This window comes from Penaeus monodon, chromosome 12 (assembly GCF_015228065.2).
Source record: "Penaeus monodon isolate SGIC_2016 chromosome 12, NSTDA_Pmon_1, whole genome shotgun sequence".
Taxonomy (NCBI): domain Eukaryota; kingdom Metazoa; phylum Arthropoda; class Malacostraca; order Decapoda; family Penaeidae; genus Penaeus; species Penaeus monodon.
The window spans coordinates 12,886,504-12,906,503 of record NC_051397.1 but is presented as its reverse complement, the minus strand read 5'-3'; the positions used below and the strand labels follow the sequence as shown (position 1 = coordinate 12,906,503).

Here is a 20,000-nt window from a genome sequence, read left to right as displayed (position 1 = left end):
TGCCTTCATCCCCCCGCCCACAAAACCCCACCCAGGGGCGATTGGAAGTGGCTACGTGGCAACGCGTCCAAGGCTGGGAGAGCCATATGGCACACATGGCGGATGGGAGGGGAGGGGGAGGTTTGAGAGGAAAATGAGCCAGATCTGAAGATGTTCCTAGAGGGAGGGAGGGAGGGAGGGAGGGAGGGAGGGGAGGGAGGGAGGGAGGGAGGGGGGAGGGGGGAGGGGGGGGAGGAGGAGGGAGGAGGAGGAGGAGGAGGAGGAGGAGAGGAGGAGGAGGAGGAGGAGGAGGAGGAGGAAGCAGGAGCAGGGAGAGTATGTGGGGAAGGAGAATTGAGAAAGTAAAAAAAAAAAGGTCTTTTCTTTCTTTTTTACAATTCTTCTCTGCTCCTCCTCTCCTCCCCTCGCATCTTCCCCTTCCACACTCTGTTGTTATCTCCCCTCCTCTACCCCCCCCATCCATAACCCAATCCTCTTCCCCTTACCACTTCTCCCAACAATTTTCCCATACCTACCCCTTCCCTTCCCTAGTCCCTTCCTCCCTACCTTACTCTCCCTTAGCTCCCTCTTCTCCTCTCGCCTTTCCCCATTACTTCCCCATTACTTCCCCCTCCCCCCACCCCATTCACCCCCACCCCCGCCCTCGCAACCGCAGCGGGTCGCCTCCGCCCGTGACGCCGCGCTACGAACCTCAGTTATATTGCCAATTAAAGCCACCTTAACTTGGGTTCTTTCGCAACCGACTTTCCCTTCTGGCCTACAGAGGAAAGGGGGAAAGGGTGGGAAGAGAGAGAGAGGGAGAAAATTCAAGAAATGAGTCGATAAAGAAGGAAACTTGTAAGAGGGAAATGATGATAGCAGGCGAACAGAGAGGGCAGAGAGGAAGGAAGTGGAAATAAGAGGCAGGAAAAAAAATAGAGGGAGAGGGGAAAGAGAAACGAGAGAAAAGAGAGAAAAAAGGGAAATAGAAACAGAAATAAGAATAAAGAAAATAGAAAAGCGATAAAAAAAGGAAATTGAAACAGAGAATATGGAAAAAAAAAAAACGAGACAAAGACGCAAAAGTCACAAGCAGCGAGAGGAAAAAGAATGGAAATGGAAAGGCCGTCTCGCACCCCCCCCCCCTCATCTCGCCCTGGGGGACCCGTCTCCGTAAAGCGGGTCTCGGAGGAAAGAAGTTCTCGCCTGCAATTGCTCGCTTGTCAATCGGCCGTTGCATCATCCCTATCTAGGGCAGCTTCGGGTACGTGAGCAAAGGGGGGGGGGGAGGGGGAAGAAGGGGAAGAAGGGGAGGAGGGGGAAAAAGAGGAGGAGGGGGAAAAAGAGGAGGAGGAGGGGAAAAGAGTGAGGAGGGGGAAGGAGGAGGGGGAAAGGGGAGGGAGAGGGGGAGGGGATGAAGGGAGGGACGAAGGGGTGGATGGGATGGAAGAGGGGGGCAGGGACGGAAGTGGGAGGAGAAGGAAGGGGGAGGGAATAGGAGGAAAAGGGAGAAAGGGAAGAAGAGAGATGGGGGCAGGGAGGAAGAGGGAGGAAAGATAAGGATGAGAGTGAGGGGGGGGGGAGTATATGGATGGGAGGAGGAAAGGCCGGAGGGATGGAGGGAAGAGATGCGAGGAGGGACAGGGAGAGAGGGGCAGGGAGGAAGAGAGGGGGGGGGACGGAAAGGCTGAAAAAAGTGGGGAGCGAGAAAAAATGAAGAGTGAGTGTGTAAGAGAGACAGACAGACAGCGAGCCAGACAGACAGATAGATAGAGAGGGTGATAGGGAGAGAAAGGAGATAAGAAAAGGAAGAAAAATGGACCACAGCAAGAAAGGGAAAAGTGACAAAAAAAAAGTATAAATAAAGGGGAGACGAGATACAAACACCGAAATAGCAAGAGAGGGAAATCTCCCGACAGCTAAAATTAGCCCGGAGGCAAAGACGGGACTGTCTTGCGATTCTCAAGTCTTGCCTTTGACGCGCCTCTCGAGATTCCTTTGAACCCGTGATATCCCTCGCCTGCCCGTCTCCTCCTTCTTCATTCGGTCAGCGCCTCTCGTCCTCTCATTTTCTCTCCCCATTCTCATCCTTCACCTTCTTCTCCGCCTCACCCCCCCCCTGTCTCTCTTCCCTCTCTCTTTCCCTCTCCCTCCCTCTTTCTCTTTTTCCCATCCTTCTTCCTCCTGCTTTTAAGTATCATTAAAGGAATCTTACTGTGCCACTCGACGCCCGTGGATCCTAAAACGTACCTGTAAAGGAGAGGATCGTTAGTATTGCTGTCAATCATTATCATTAAAAACAAGACTGATGATGATGATGGAAATAATACTCCTCCTACTCTTCTTCTTCATCATCATCATCATCATCATCATCATCATCATCATCACCATCATCATCATCATCATCATCATCATCATCATCATCATCATCATCATCATCACCATCATCACCATCATCACCACTATTATCATTATCATCATTAATATCAGCAATACTACCATCAATATAAATCACAGTCAACAATCTCTGCCATCCACTCTACAATCATGACCACCATCACCAACAATGATTATCAGTCATAATAATACGGTTATAAACTTTATCATTCCCTACATAACGGCGCCCACGCAAACTTGTGAATGACATTTGCGTCATCATCACGACAAAAGCTTCGACAGGACGCATCAAACGCATTAAAGGAAAACATATCTAATCAGAATCCAACATCATTATCTACAAACCGTGATTACACACACATGTGTAAGACTGGCAGACGCAGCACACGTAAAAAGAGACAGGCAGGCAGACAGAGACAAACAAACGTACGTACGTATAGTTACACAGTTACACATATGCACTTTCACTCACTCATATATGCACAAAGGCATACACACACACTGTGAAACTCCCACGAATCAGCCCCACCCTTCCACAATTCGCTCCCTCCCTCCTCTTCTCCCTCTAGGGGGTGAGAGAGGGGTCGCGGCCCCCAAGCAGCGCGAAGCGTGCCATGCCATGGAGGCCCCCTGCGAGGTCACATCTCGGCCTCATGCCAACTCCGCCCTCCCCCGCCCTCAACGCCCTTCCCCTCCCTCCCTCCCTTCCCCTTCGCCTCCATCTATATACCTCGCAGGTGAAGGGTATTAATAAGTACTGCCGCCCACACGCCCTCAGACGTGCGCATAAACAAACAGACGTTTATTCTCTTTACATCGTTCCCTCTCTCTCGTCTTCCTCCATCTCTTTGTCTTTCTCACCTTCTCTTCCTCATTTACGTCTCGTTGGTTTGCATTTTTCAGTTCTCTGTATTTCTCTTTCTACCCCCACCCCCACCACGCCCTCCCCTCTCTTCTCCCTCCCATGTCTCTTATCTTCCTGGTTGCATCATTTCTTCTCTGTCTCACCGATTCTCTCTTCCCTTCTATTCCCTTCTATTCTCTCTATAACTCCCCCTACTCTATGTGTGTGTGTGTTTGCGTGATTGAGTGAGTGAGTGAGTGAGTGAGTAAGTGAGTGAGTAAGTGAGTGAGTGAGTGAGTGAGTGAGTGAGTGAGTGAGTGAGTGAGAGTGAGAGAGGGAGAGAGAGAGAGAGAGAGAGAGAGAGAGAGAGAGAGAGAGAGAGAGAGAGAGAGAGAGAGAGAGAGAGAGAGAGAGAGGAGAGAGAGGAGAGAGAGAGAGGGAAGAGAGAGAGAGAGGAGAGAGAGAGAGAGAGTATGTGTGTGTGTGTGTGGTGTGTGTGTGTGTGTGTGTGTGTGTGTGTGTGTGTGTGTGTGTGTGTGTGTGTGTGTGTGTGTGTGTGTGTCCGTTTGTCATTCCCCCTCTCTCTGTTTCTCTCCTTCCCAACTAACCTACCTATCCTTCCTTCCTTCTTTCCTCCCCAACCACCCACTCTCTTTTGCTTGTGTGTTTGCTTCTTTCGTATCGAACTTTTTTATCTATCTATCTATCTATCTACCTATCTAACCATCCCTCCCCTCCTTCCTTCCCTCCCTATCCCCCCACCCCTCCCAGCGTTGGAAGGCGAGGCGGGCGGAGCAACCTGTATCAAAAGCCCGATGGCAAAGGTCATATAATTAGACATCATAGGTAGATCAAGACCGCCCCCCCCCCGCCCCCGCCCCCGCTATCACCTTCATCCTCCTCTAACCTCCACCCACACACATACCTTTCGGCATTAAGGCAATTGAACTTATTCTTAAAACAAACGCACACTCACATGTAAGCGAATAAGGAGACAAAGAAATGTGTATTCACCCACCTATACGTATAATTATCCGCATGCACGCACATACACACGCATGTGCGCGCACACAAGCAGACAAAACACACAAAACACACACAAACACAAACACAAACATAAACACACACACACACACACACACACACACACACACACACACACACACACACACACACACACACACACACACACACACACACACACACACAGTTTTTGTCTTTATAGCATTCATAGAAATAAGGGAAGCTGTACGTAACTCACATCACAACATTATTACTAGCAGCCGATCTCCTCACTAGGCAGCCAAATCCCCGTAAGATCCCCCAAAGCACCGTCACAAACCAAAAACATCGCCATCGCCAATAGCAAACAGAACCCTTACCAAAAAAGCCGCGAACACCAAGAACAATGATCCACATCGACAACAAGAACAGGTACCCTAAACAGCACCTTGGCCGCCGCCGACAAACATTAAAACACAGAGCAACAAGAGTCCAGGTGCCTGATATGCGAACACAGTAACAACAACAACAACAACAACAACAACAACAACAACAACAACAACAACAACAATAGCGGCAGCAGCCTCTTCCCAAAAGGCGGATGCGTCGGCGGTGTTTACGCCAGACCCAAAATATCCGCGTGAAAAGAGGCGATGACACCACGCCCGCCCGCGCGCCCGTGCCAAGGTCAGTGCTGGCAATACGGCGGCCAGTCCTTGCCCCTACAAAGGCTCCCTGCAGTGCCTTAGATGGGAGCTCAGACCAGTGCCAGTCCCAAGGGGAGAAGCTTAAAGCGGTGCCAGCCCCTAGGACGGCACTCGCAGCAGGACTAGCCCTTGGATGACACAGAAGCGCTAACCCATCGGAGGGAGAATAAAATAGTGCCAGCCATATGTACTGCCTCTTAATGCCATTCCTGAGAGCCAAACGCAGAGCCGGGTGCCATGTTAATGTATATACAGCCTTAAGTGCATGCAAAAAAAAAAGCTGTCAGCCCGAGTGCCAGCGCAGCCCATCAGCCCTGCATGCACTCAACCAGTGTCAGCAAAACCATAACTATCACTTTTATCTCTAAGTGCTGCCAGGAAGGTGTTCCCTTGATAACGGCAAAGATAAAACATCAAAACAAGAAACCATAAAAAATCACAAGAAAAACATCGTACACGCAAACAATAACCCACAAACATCTACGGTAACACAAAACAAACAAAAACATTTCAGTTTATTATCTCCCGCATCGCCAGTTACCTCCCATAATGCCAACAATGCCAACAGTGCCACCGTGTCATTGTTGCCCGCAGAGGTTTCTGACGCTGTGGGGGGGGATACCCATGGAGAGGTATGTTACCCCTCCCTACCCCCACCTTCCCCTTCAACTCATGATTGTATGGTTAATGGTCTATAGTTAAAACAGATAAATGTGATAGACACCAAGGTCATATAAGGTCATAATTATATATATAGATTGCGTATCAGTTTGGTACTTGTCTGATTTTCCAACATTACTTCACTATTTACATAAATGTATGCGTGTGTGTGTGTGTGTGTGTGTGTGTGTGTGTGTGTGTGTGTATGTATGTATGTATGTATGTATGTATGTATGTATGTATGTATGTATGTATGTATGTATGTATGTATGTATGTATGTATTTATATATATATATATATGTATATATATTATATAGATATATATATATATATATATATATATATATGTGTGTGTGTGTGTGTGTGTGTGTGTGTGTGTGTGTGTGTGTGTGTGTGTGTGTGTGTGTGTGTGTGTGTGTGTGTCACGCAGAAAAATAAATAAATAAATAAATAAATGTGTGTGTATATATACATATAATATATATATATATATATATATATATATATATATATATATATATATAAGCACACATATATGTATATATACAAATATATATCATATATATCATCTTACCCCAGCAATACTCAGACCTTCAAAACCGATTCCCACAAACACCCCACCCTACACGCTGATGCCCCCCCCCCCTCCGACGCCACTACTACTAGTTCTAGCCCGTAACATCCCTTACCCCTCTCTCCCTTCCCCTTCTCCCCTTCTCTCTCCTTCTCTCCCCTCCCCCCCTCCCCTTCTCCCCCTTTCTCCTCTCCCCTCCCCTCCCCTTCTCCCCCTCCCTCTCCCCTCCCCTCCCCTTCTCCCCCTCTTCCCCTCCCCCTCCTCTCCTTCCCCTCCTCTCCCCCTAGAAGGGCGGCACTCGATCGCCCTGTGACAGTGCCAGGCCACAGTTACCAAAGTCGAGGCGTGGTGGCTGCTGAGGCGTAGTTCCTCTAGTACCCTCGCCAACGCCCGGGATGCCTCGAGCGCCTTCGCCCGCGCCCCCGCCCTCGCCCCCCTCCCCCCACCGCCCTCGCCCGCCCGACACACCTGCGGCGCACTCTTAGGGTCAAGGGCGGAGAATCAGGATGAAGATGGGAGAGGGAAAGGAGGAAGGATAAGGTGGATAAAGAGAGGACACACGGTGGAAGGATAAACAGGATAAGGAGAGGAAAAGGTGAACAGATAAAGAAGATGAGGAGCGGAAAAGGTGAATGGATTAGAAGGATGAGGAGAGGGAGAAAGGGAGATGGAAACGGGAAGGAGGAAGAATAAGGAAGGAAGTGAACGATAAGGAGGCATAAAGGGGGGAGACGAAAAAATAAAGAGAATAAAAGGAAGGAGAGGGGAGAGGAGGATAGGAAATCTAGACGAGACAGAAGGCTAAAAGGGAGAAATAGGAAATGAAAAGCAAGGGAGAAAAGAAGGGACGCGACGAGGAGAGGGCGTGGCAAAGAGCGAAACGAAGAGCAGGATGTAAAGAGGACGCAGAAGGTGGAAAAAAGGAAGCCGAAGACGCAACACACTTGAGGATAAGCGGGCCGCCTTGAAACGCACCTGCCACTTGAACAGGGCTCTGGAGGGCAACCCTGACGTGGAGAGGGAGGAGAGGGCGGAGGGAGATGAGGTATAGAAGATGGAAGAGGAGGACGAGGAGAGAGGAGGAGGAGGAGAGGAGGAGGAGGAGGAGGAGGAGGAGGAGGAGGAGGAGGAGGAGGAGGAGGAGAAGTGGAAGAGGAGAGGAGGTGGAAGGGGGGAGGGTGGTGGTGGAAGAGGAGGAAGAGGAGGAAGTAAGGGTGGAGCGTGCCAAGACTGAAGGAGAACAAACAAAAACTTCATTCACACATAAACACAAAAACACCCAAACAAACAAACGCACCGCAGCACGAGTGGAAGAAAAGACAAGAAGCCAACCCGAAAACACACAAAAAAAGAGGCAAAACAAACAAACAAACATCTAGAGCGGCATAAGAATGAACCCAGGAACTTCAAAAAGAGAAAACGGGAACAGGGGGAGGGGGGGGGGCTTCGACAACAATAAAGATGATAATGACAACAAAAAGCGCGACTCCCAGCCTCAAACAGCTGGGAATAGAGGCCGCTGTTTCTCCCCGCTAAGGACTCGCGTTGCGCCAATTCGTCGCGGTTTCGTAAGCACGAGTTATGCGGACGGACAGCGTGACAGTGGCGTTAGCGTGACGCCCGGCTACCTTGCGACTTTACACGCTAGCCTGGAGTCCCGTTCATGCTACAGTACTGTAGCGGACTTTCCCATTTTGTACATAAGCAGAGAAACGTTCTCTTCCTCTCTTTATGTCTATCTACCTATCTGAGTGTGCGTGTGCGCGCGCGCGTGTGCATAAGTGCGTGTGCACGTGCGCGCCTATATGTGCGACTCTACGGCTGTATGTGTGTTAATGGGCCAGTATTAAGTAGTACTCAAGAACATGAGCTTAAAAACACAATCTAACAGCAAGGCACGCTCATGGAGACACAGAAAAACGAAAAAGAGAAGCGGAAAGTGCGAGGTGTGGAACATAACGAAAAGAAGAAGAAGAAGAAGAAAAGGGGGAGGAGGCGGAGAAACAGAGGATGAGGAAGAGGAAGTAGAAGAGTATGAAGAGGAAGAGGGATTAAGAAAGAGGAAGAGGAAGATGTAGAGAACTAAAGAAGTGAAGAAAGAGGATGAAGAAGAAGAGGAAAAAGAAGACGACAGACGAGGGGGCACTCACGAACCGTGCACGCGCCGTTGCATCGCCACACGCAACATGGCGTGCTGGTCACACCTGCTATGCACTTATCCTGGGAACGCGCCGCCGTCGGTAGTAGTTTCACCTACAGCAGGGGGTCTCACGAGGAAGGAGGTAACGGTGACAGAGGAGAAAGGGAGGGGGGAGGGGGTAGAGAGCGAAAGAAAGGGAAGGGAAGGAAGGAAGGAAGGGAAGGGAAGGGAAGGGAAGGGAAGGGAAGGGAAGGGAAGGGAAGGGAAGGGAAGGGAAGGGAAGGAGGGAGGGAGTTAGGGATGGATGGATGGATGGATGGATGGATGGATGGATGGATGGATGGATGGATGGATGGATGGATGGATGGATGGATGGAGGGAGGGAGGGAGGGCGAGATGAAGGGAGGGAGGGCGAAAGGAAGGAAGGGAGGGAGGGGGAGAGATAGAGTAGAAGATGAGGAGAGAGAGAGAGAGAGAGAGAAAAGAGAGAGAGAGAAGAGAGAGAGAGAGAGAGAGAGAGAGAGAGGATGAGAGAGAGAGAGAATGAGAGAGAGAGAGGAGAGAGAGGAGAGGGAGAGAGAGAGAGAGAGAGAGAGAGAGAGAGAGGAGAGAGAGAGGAGGAGGAGAGAGAGAGAAGAGAGAGAGAGGAGAGAGAGAGAGAGGGGGAGAGGAGAGAGAGGAGAGAGAGAGAGAGAGGAGAGAGAGAAAGAGAGAGAGAGGAAAGAGAGAGAGGAAAGAGAGGAGAGAGAGGGGAAAGAAGGAGAGAGGAGAGGAGAGAGAGAGAGGAGACAGAGGAGAGAGAGAGGAGACAGAGGAGAGAGAGAGAGAGAGAGAGAGAGAGAGAAGAGAGAAGAGAGGAGAGAGAGAGAGAGAGAGAGAGAGAGAGAGAGAGGAGAGAGAGAGAGGAGGAGGAGAGAGGAGGAGGAGAGAGAGAGGGAGAGGAGAGAGAGAGAGAGAGAGAGAGCGAGGAGAGAGAGCAGAAGAGAGAGAGAGAGAGAGGAAGAGAGAGGGAGAGAGATCGAGAGAGGGGAGAGGGGCAGAGAGGAGAGAGAGAGGAGAGAGAGAGAGAGGGAGAGAGAAAAGAGAGAAGAGAGAGAGAGAGAGAGAGAGAGAGAGAGAGAGAGAGAGAGAGAGAGAGAAGGTGAGAAAGAAAAAATGTAAGAGAAAAGCAAAGAAATCCCACTCCCTCCAGACGACAAGTGCAAAAATCCCCATAACTGGGAAGCTAATCCGGTGCTTGGCGAAGGATAACGATCTCCTTTGAATCCCTGATGCTTTTCACACTCGCGAGGATCCTTCACTCCTTCCCCATCATGTCCCTCGCCACATCCTGCATCCTTATTCTTCGTTTCTTCGTTTCTCTTCTTGTTCTTTTAGAATTCGTCTTGTTTTTGTTTTTTGTTTTTTTTCCTTCAGGTGTCTTCTTTTTTCTCGAATATGTAGGCCTACTTATCATCGCCAACTGATACTATTTTTTTTTTGTTCTGATTTTCATTCTCCTTAAGATGCTCACTTAAAAAATACAGATTATTCCGAGTTCATGAAACTGCCCTTCAAAATACTTACACAAGGTTACCACAGATTTCCTCCCTCTTGTCTACCTTCCATTCTTTCTCTGTTATCTAGTTTCCCTCTTTCTTCGACGCCCCACTTTCATGTCTGAAAATATCATCACTACTTCCTTCCACATATAACATATGTACTGATATATTCATTAATCCATACTACACATTATATACACATACATACATACATAAGCACACGCACGTCTATATAGTGCGTAAACAAGACAGACTACACAACGCAATACCGCCCCCACCCTAGTGCCTCGAGAAAACATCCAGGTACGGGAAGCACAGAGAGGCACTGTGCGGGTTTTCCTATGATTCGTGGCGTAAATGGAGGGGGGGGGGGGCGAAAACTGATGGCGTGGATGATGATGTTGACGACGATGATGATGATGATGATGATGATGATGATGATGATGATGATGATGATGATGATGATGATGATGAAGATGAAGATGAAGATGAAGATGAAGATGAAGATGAAGATGAAGATGAAGATGATGAGATGATGATGATGATGATGATGATGATAATGAAGATGATGATGTTGATGGAGTGGAAGGGAGGGGAGGGGAAGGAAAGGGGAAGGGAAGGGAAGGGAAGGGTGGGGAAGGGAAGGGAAGGGAAGGGAAGGGAAGGGAAGGGAAGGGAAGGGAAGGGAAGGGAAGGGAAGGGAGAGGGGAGGGGAAGAAGTTAGGGGATAGGAAGGAAGGGAATGGGAAGGGACGATCAAGTGAGGGAAGAAAAGAGAAAAAAAATAAGAAAGACAGACACATTGTGAGTAAAAGTAGAAAATGCAGAGGAAGAATAAAAAGAGAAAAAACTGACTGCGGAGAGAGACTGCGAGAGACAGAGAGGGGGAGCTGGAGACGGCAACCCTAGCTGCACGTGAGACCCGGGCGAGCGCAGAACGGGCGCGGGAGAGGCCTCGGGACCTGTCGGGCGGGTGGGCGAGTAGGTAGGCGGACAGGCGGCCCTGCGCGAACGGGTTTCAGTCACGTTTCGGCGCTAGTCCCGCGTGACGTCATGACCCCGGAGACCCGCGAGGCATAAGGTTGCAGGCCGAAGGAGACCCAGGCGGATTGGAAAGCGAACGGACACGCAAAAACACGGACACGCAAAAAAAAAAAAAGCGACACGTAACACACACACACACACACACACACACACACACACACACACACACACACACACACACACACACACACACATTCAAATACCTCTTCGCCCACGTCTACGTAAGTACAAAGCTCACTCTTCTACCGAACGTCTCTATTGAGTGAGCGACAACGACAACTCACCGTACCCAGCGTACCCTCTTTGCCTAAACTGCGGGAGAGATTTGGCGGGCGGGCGTGGGCGGGGAGGAGATGGGCGGGGAGGGGGGGGGATGGATAGGAGGGGAGGGAGAGGATGGGGAGAATAGAGGAGGGTTGGACGTAGGAGAGGAGAGGAGAGGAGGGGAGGGGAGCGGAGGGAAATAATGGGGAGAATGGGGAAGGGGTGTAGAGGGGGATGAGAGATAAAGGGAATAAAGGGGAGAGGAGTGGATATTAGAGAGAAGGATGGCGAGGGATGGCATATGGATGAACGCCTTTATGAGTGTGTGTGAATGACGGAGTGGGTGGATGGGTGGGTAGTGAGTGAATGAGTGAGAGAGAATTCAATACACACACATACACATGCATACATACATACATACACATGCATACATACATACATACACACATACACACACACACACACACACACAACACACACACACACACACACACACACACACACACAGATAGAGAAAGAGAGAGGGAGAGAGAGAGGGGGGGAGCAGGTGGGAGCGGCTATGTGGATGTTCGACAGAATATTTCATTTCTCGATAAACAGGTTATCGTTTACATAACCCCCATTTTCATTCCTTTGTTCTCTTTGACTATTTAGATTTCCATCAACAGTCGTATTTCCTTCTTTTCTTTCATGCCAACACATGTTCCCTTATCAAATGTGGCTAATATCAAAGGCATGTGAAAGGAGGCAACAGAATATATAGTGAACGAGAAACACTTTAAAAAATAAGAAAAGAACCAAAAGTAAATGGATACAATGCCTTCTCAGGGGGAAAAAAAGTCTAAACGTCATTGCATTCCCATGGCGATTTCCGTTTCAGTTTTCCAGCATTTATTTTTTTTAGTTATTTCCGTTGTTTTTTTATTTCCTATTTATCACTAAAATTCGTTTTTTTTTTTCCTACTTAGATTTCTACCTATTAGTTTCCTTTCCCTAAAACACTCAACTGCACAACCTACGAAGCTTAAAACATCCCCCTTCCCCTATATCAATATTCTTTGGTTGGCTTGAATTACAAACAAGAAGCCTGCGATGGATTTCCTTTCCCCCCCCCCCTTGCTTAACCCTTCCCCTTACACCCCTTACTTAACCCTTCCCCCTACACCCCTTGCTTAACCCTTCCCCTTATCGCTTCCGAGGGAAAAAGCCGCCGAACCGGAGCGGGTCAAGAACCGGACCCAGCGGCACGCCACCCTGCCGCTGCCTCCGCGCCTTTCGTCATCTCCTCGCCTCGTTTGCGCAATCGCCCGGCGAAGGGAAGGTCGTTGGGCTGTGATGGGATGGATCCCCCGCTCGTAAAGTGCTTTGGGATTTTTCGCCCACGTTTCGTTTTGTCCAGATTGGGTGCGATCAGAGGAACCAGGAGATTATTTGGGGGCTAATTTGTGCGCATCGTTCTTTATTTTTATTCCAATAAAAACTATACATATACAAATATAAATAAATAAAAAAATATTCATATAACTATCACTATTTTATCGCGTCTGTTGTTCACTCTCCCCTTAGGCGTTTGCCGTTCATTTTTATGCTAAGTACGGCATATCAGTTTCTCCCACCTACTTAAAAACCTGGATTGCTGATGACTTCCCAGCTGATGACGCATATCATGTCTTTTATCTTTAAATATCAGCTCACTAAATGCCGCATCTACTTTTAGATTTCTAATTTGACGATACACTATCCTGACTTTCACACAATCTTCACCAGGAACACACACCGACCCATCACCATCATGACCACTATAATCATAATCATTAACTATCCCACCTGTTATCTACTCAGCCTGTCAATACGCATCACTACGATCATAATATTCATCCCCATTATCGCCGTCACCATCGCCATTACCATCAGCCTCCGCAATGCCGTTATCATCATCGAGTGATTATTGCCACACCTCGTTATGCTGTCACCAGGCTATTTCTCTGGATGAGTCGGCCATTCAGGGTCGCTTGTCTTCCCGTTTTGGCGAAAGCCGTTTGCGAATACAAATATGCGCGTTGATATGCAATTGCAGTAATGTACAACAGACCTCTTCATAACCGTCATCGGTAAGTAATTCCTGTGCAATCACACACACCTGCTCACATCTCCCTCTCCCCCTCCCCCATTCTCTTATTCCTTTTCCTTCTCCTTCTCCTATCCTTCTTCCTTTCCATCCTCCTCATCCTCTTCCTCCCTTCTCTCCGCCCCACAAACACACAGCTGAAACCAAACACAAGCCTCTTCACAACATAAGTAATTCCACAGCCCTCATCCCATTCCCAGCCACAACCCTTTACCCAAACACCCATCTCCCTGGGCAAGGCGGATACCCTCAAGTGGCCACACACGCAGACACACACATCACACTATGCAACAAAAATACAAACCGACAACGGCACCCAACACCCACAACAGTGTCGTCATCATCATCATCATCATCGACAGACAGACAGACAGACAGACAGACAGACAGACAGACACACACACACACACACACACACACACACACACACACACACACACACACACACACACACACACACACACACACACCTCAAAACCCATCTACCCCCCCCCCCCCGCAAAATAAATAAATAAATAAAAAAAAGTAAATAAATAAACTCCTACCGTAGGCCTAATTGCCAACAACAGTGCCAGCATAACTACCAACAACAAAACAACGGCAGCACTCGTACCTGAGCCCTCTGGCGTAGTCGAGCTCAATCTGGCACCGCTCCTTGATGAAGTGACTGTAAGTCTCCAGGAAGGTGATGCCCTTCTGGGTGTGGCCCGCGATGCAATCCCACTGGTCCTGGAACGGAGAACGACAGCGATGAGGACGGTGGGAAGAGATGTAATAGGGGCAATAATGATGATAATAATGATAGTAACAAAAAATAGTAATAGACATAGCAGCAGCCGCAGCAGCAGCAAGAGTAGGCTAGTAGTAATCTTAGTACTAGTAGTGGTGGTGATAAAATAGTAACGGATCAAAATAATAATAGTAATAATAACAAATTACAAAAAAAATAACAGCAGCATCTGGAAAAAAGTATACACAAAGACATTCAGAGAGCACCGACCTCCGCAGTCAGTTTAATCCAACTTAATCCCTCAACTTAAGAAATCCATCGAACGTGCTCCCAAAATCCGCGGACACGACAAGCATATTGGATATTCTCTGACACGAAAGTCACCTTTGACGTTGATTGTGTACAGTATACCCCCCTCTCTCTCTCTCTCTCTCTCTCTCTCTCTCTCTCTCTCTCTCTCTCTCTCTCTCTCTCTCTCTCTCTCTCTCTCTCTCTCTCTCTCGCGCGCACACACACACACACACACACACACACACACACACACACACACACACACGCACACACACACACACACACACACACACACACACACACACGCGCGCGCGCGCCAGTTGATACATGATGGGAAATAATAATAATCGTTCAGTTAATGGCTGTATTTTCTTTTTTTTTATTACTATCGCCATCCTCAATATGAATCGTTATTTCCAAAGTATCCCCTCGCCGAATGGAGTACGTTACATGATAGGTTTGGTTTGTTTGTTTCTTTCTTTATCTATTATGCTGGTTTGAGAACATGATTTTTAAAAGCAGGAATTCAACTAAGAATATTGACGAAATGTGATGAAAATTTGTGTGTGGGTTGCCCATGGCCCAGGAACCAAGTGATTAGGCTTTGTCAATCACTCATTCTGGTGTGTGTGTGTGTGTGTGTGTGTGTGTGTGTGTGTGTGTGTGTGTGTGTGTGTGTGTGTGTGTGTGTGTGTGTGTGTGTGTGTGTGTGTGTGTGTGTGTGTGCATGTGAATGTGATTATGAATGTGAGTGTGTACGTGTGAATGTGTATGTGTACGTGTGAGTGTCTATGTTTACGTGTGTTTGTGTGCACGTGTGTGTAACCGGCTCCTTCAACGTACGCACTTTCGGAGCAATGATCCCAATAAACGACCCTCGGCTGAGTAACAGGCTCCGACGGCCGGATATGGGAAGTGCAGGGCAGCATGCGGTTGCACAGGCAGGCAGGCATGCAGGGGCATCGTGACAGGGTAAACAGCAAGGCAGGCAGGGGGAAGGCAGGAGCCATGACTCACAACACAGTCATGCAGGAGACTGAGTCAGGACCGGACCTTCGCACGGGGGAGGGAGGGAGGGGAGGGAGGGGAGACGAGAGAGGAGGGAGGGATGGAGGGAGGGAGGGGGCGGGAGGGACGGAGGGAGAGGGAGAGGGTTCAGAGGAGGTAGACGGGAAGGGAGGCACATCACAGCACATACGATCGATTTATTATGTCGATAACGTGCGTTTCCTCTCAGTTTTGCTGTCTTTCTTTGTTTTTTCCTTTATTTCTTTCTCTCCCTCTATCTTACTATCTCCCTTTCCTTCTCTCAAACACAGACAAACACGTACACAAAATCACAAACACACACATTTCAGAAATACTCCCCCCCCCCAGAAAAAAAACACTAACATAGCTATAACCATAACCCTAAAAAAGGAAACACCAAAAGCCGAAAACCTTCCTAAAAAAAGGTCTCTCTCAACCACAAGGGACCGGAAGTGCCGCCTGACCTTTTCCACGAGCCGTTAAGGAATCATGACCCTGATAAAAAAAAAGGTCAATTTATTTCCTCGCAATTTATTTCCTTGGCGGCCATCTTCCTCTCTAATGGCCTGGGAAGTAGCTGGCGCGTTTCTACTGTTGCTGATCTAAATACTATTGCCATCATCACAGCCATTGCTGTTACTTAAACCTATAGTAAGACCCTATTAGTACTATTTTTACTACCATTACGGTTACCATCTGGATATTATTTTTGTTATGATCACCAATCATCGTTTTCTTTGATATTACGTCGCTGTCTATAAAAAAAAAAACGTGTAAATAATAAATCACGTAACTGATCAACAACAACAACAACAACAAAAGCCAGAGCCAAACGTTCCCTCCGCCCCGACCGGAAATTCGGATATTCGGCGAGAAGCCCCTAAAATAAACTCCAGTGCCGAAATTTCCGGGAAACTGAAACCAAACGCAACAGTGCTCCGCTTTAGTCACTCTAAGATGGGCCATTAGTCGTAGGAGGAAGCAGAAGCAGAGGGAAAAGGGAGGAGCAAAATAAAGAGAAAGAAGGAAGAAAAAGAAGATCAACAATAAAAACAACAACGAAGAGGAAGAGGAGGAGGAGGAGGAGGAGGAGGAGGAAGAGAGGGCGAGGGAGAAGAAAAAGGGAGAAGGAAGGAAATATATACAAAAAAAACATACTCGGTGCATATGAAGCTCATGACATATGTTTATTTGCGCCACTAATCACACCAATTATAATTTGCGGAGAGAAACAAGAAACGAAGGAGGCAAGAGGTCGAAGTTCCAACGTGACTCGCATTGGGAGGAGAGGAAAAAAGAGAGAAAGAGAATAAAAAGAAAGAAAAAAAAGAATGACGAAAAGAAAAGAAAAGAAGGTAAACATAAAGGAAACCAAAGAGAAGAGAAGAGAAGTGAAGAGAAGTGAAGAGAAGAGAAGAGAAGAGAAGAAAAAAACAAAAACAAAGGAGGAACAAAGAAAGAGAACAAGAGGAGATCCCCCAAAAGGGAGAAAAAAAAGATGAAAAAAAGAACCCCAAGATTTTTCGAAACGGCCCAAAAGTGAAGCCCCTCAACTGCAGCTGCGACTTCCCCTCCCGCGGCAGCCGAGCCTTCTGCAAATGGGGGAAGGAGAAAACAACAACGAAATGTACAGATACGTATTCTTTTAGAAATAAGGAAAACTGAGAAATAAAAAAAAAAAAAAATTCAAACAGGAAAATGAGGAACTGGAGATACAGAAAATAAGGAATAAGCAGAAGTGGGGAAACTGTGATATGAAAAAATAAAATAGGAGATAATATAAATAACAAATGAATATTTGATAAAGGGGATATTCGAAAAATGGGACAAAATGACAATATACCGTGTTCCTCTTCGCACTAGAGATGAAAAAATCATATATAATACTTTCGTAACTGATAATTGAAAATAATAATAATAAATAAATAAATAATAAAAACAATAAAGATAAGATAGATCAAACAATTTCTGTGAGCATATGTACCAGACAATAAACAAACGCAGTTATACGAACAGATAACCTGACAGATAAACAAAATGGAAATAAAATTGCTCTCCGTCCTCATTCACAACACGGAATTAACATGAAGTCGTTATCATGACGAACTCGAACAGCATTTACACGAAAGGTCACGCAACGCCGATTAAATACATACACCATGACAGGTACACGGACAAGAGCAAGATACTGACACGGATACTGAGCGAGAGATTACACACAGGACGCTACACTGCACAAATACATGCCAATGGGAGTCAGTGAAAAGGGAATGCATAGACAAGAAAAAAAAAACGCAAGGTCAAACACACAAGAGAAAGGTATGGCAAATACTTGGACAAAATCAAACACAGAGAAAGTCACAAAGAAAAGAACAGACACGCAGGAAAAAACAGACACACAGAGAGAAGAGACACAGATACAACTACAAACGCACAGACTGACCGACAGACAGATAGATAGACAGATAGATAGATAGATAGATAGACAAATAAACAAAGAGTTAGATAGACAGACATATCAACAAAGATCCTGGAGCATGTCAGAGTGAAGGGGGGGGGGCCGTGTCACTCCGAGGAGCCACGGCTTTCTTGCCTGTCAAAGCCGCTCCGCTCAACAGGCCATGCACTCTGGCTTCATTATGCCACGGCACATGCATGACCTCATGATCTGATACGCGGGACACACGCGTGCACATGCAGTGAGGACAAAGACCTAAGACCACATGAATAATAATGATACAATTGATAAAAACACAAGTACAATACGAAGACTACTGGCCAAATGAACAAAATCAGGTAAAACCCATACGAGAGCACAAAAAAGAACATTACACAAGTAGCCTACATGGAAAAGCAAGCGAAGACGCAAATAACCGCTGATAAATCTACATACGAGAACAAACAAGTAAAAAGTACAGAAAATCTCCATATAACACAAATGTATACTAATGTAAAAATACTTACACAAGTACAGACACGGACACACAAGCACGCAACCGTACAAGCGTACCCAGACACACACATTACAGTACTCCCCCCCTTCTCTCTCTCTCCTCTCTCTCTTTCTCTCTTTCTCTCTTTCTCTCTCTCTCTCTCTATCTCTCTCTCTCTCTCTCTCTCTCTCTCTCTCTCTCTCTCTCTCTCTTTATATATAGTATATATATATATATATATATATATATATATATATATATGTTTCTTTCTTTCTTTCTTTCTTCTTCTCTCTTCTCTCTTCTCTCTCCTCTCTTCTCTCCTCTCTCTTCTCTCCTCTCTCTTCTTCTCTCCTCTTCTCTTCTCTCCCTCCCCCCCCAAAAAAAAAAAAACTCGTCCCCACATACCCAAATAGACACGGACACACACATCCGTACCCACACGCCCGTACCCATTCCGTACAACACTACTCATTCCTCCATCCACGTATCCCACCGTACCCCATCCCGTCCTCGACCGCCGTCCGCACAAAGCGAGTCCAGTCAGCTGATTTCCAAGATTTGCGAGGGAGCGGCGAGGGGAGCCCTGAAGTGACCGTAATCCCTGACTAATGTTTGCTGAAGGACGGAGTATGCATGTGTTTTATGGCTAACAAGGAGATGCGGTACAGGCACATGTCTCTCTCTCTCTAAAACACTACAGAGAGCGGCGGAAATGGAAAATAAGGAAAAAGGACACGTGGTTAAAATTCAGTAGGCTAGGAGGTACAATCTTCACAGACATGTAAGATTTACACCATTTCAATATATTACTCTATAAAGAGACAAATAAAGGCCTATATATAGACACCAACGTAAACACGTATGAATCTCTTCTCTCTCTCTCTCTCTCTCTCTCTCTCTCTCTCTCTCTCTCTCTCTCTCTCTCTCTCTCTCTCTCTCTCTCTCTCTCTGTGTATGTGTGTGTGTGTGTGTGTGTGTGTGTGTGTGTGTGTGTGTGTGTGTGTGTGTGTGTGTGTGTGTGTGTGTGTGTGTGTGTGTGTGTGTGTGTGTGTGTTGTGTGTGTCTGAGTGTGTGTCTGTGAGTGTGTGTTTGGGGGGGGGGGGGGGAGTTCGTTCATAAACAATGCCATGAAGAAGTACATACAAACGTATCTATCTACACCGGCATACAGAGATTGGTAAATGATAGATACGGACACGGGCATGGACACAAACTTGTGAATAAAAACACAGAATATACATCATGAGAGTGTTTATCTCTGTTTATGCGCACGTGTGCGTGTGTGTACATGAGTATGTGCGTGTGCCTGCATGAGGTTAGGCAGATTATCTTCGTGCAGGTGAGGGGGGGGGGGGGGATGTACGCGGAACTTCCGCATGTAGGCATGAGAGAGAGAAAAGGGGAAGAAGATGGGGGAGAGAAAAGAGGAAGAAGATGGGGGAGAGAAAAGAGGAAGAAGATGGGGGAGAGAAGATGGAAGAAGTAGAGAAGAGAAGAGGGAAGGAGCCGAGAGCGAGAGGAGGAAAGGGAGATGGAGAAGATGGGAAAGGAAGGAAGAGGAGGGAATGAGATGGAAGCGGAATGAAGGAGATGATGAGAAAGGAAAGAAGACGAGCTGGAAACAGATGGAAAGGGAAGGGGGAAGAAATGGAGGAAAAAAAGGGAGAGCAGGGAAGGGGGGGGAAGGTGGCAAAGGGGCAAGGAGAAAAAGGGAAAGGGGGAAGGAAAAGGGGGGA

At 47.3% G+C, this 20,000-nt stretch overlaps 1 protein-coding gene across 1 annotated transcript in view; it reads right to left on the bottom strand.

Moving 5' to 3' along the window:
- LOC119579308 (formin-binding protein 1 homolog) overlaps nucleotides 1–20,000 on the bottom strand; it is a gene marked incomplete in the record, with an annotated part of 64,819 nt that overhangs the window by 37,136 nt on the left and 7,683 nt on the right. Inside the window, 1 exon segment of the mRNA XM_037927069.1 lies at nucleotides 13,895–14,010. Within this exon segment, the coding sequence (XP_037782997.1) occupies nucleotides 13,895–14,010 (116 nt within the window).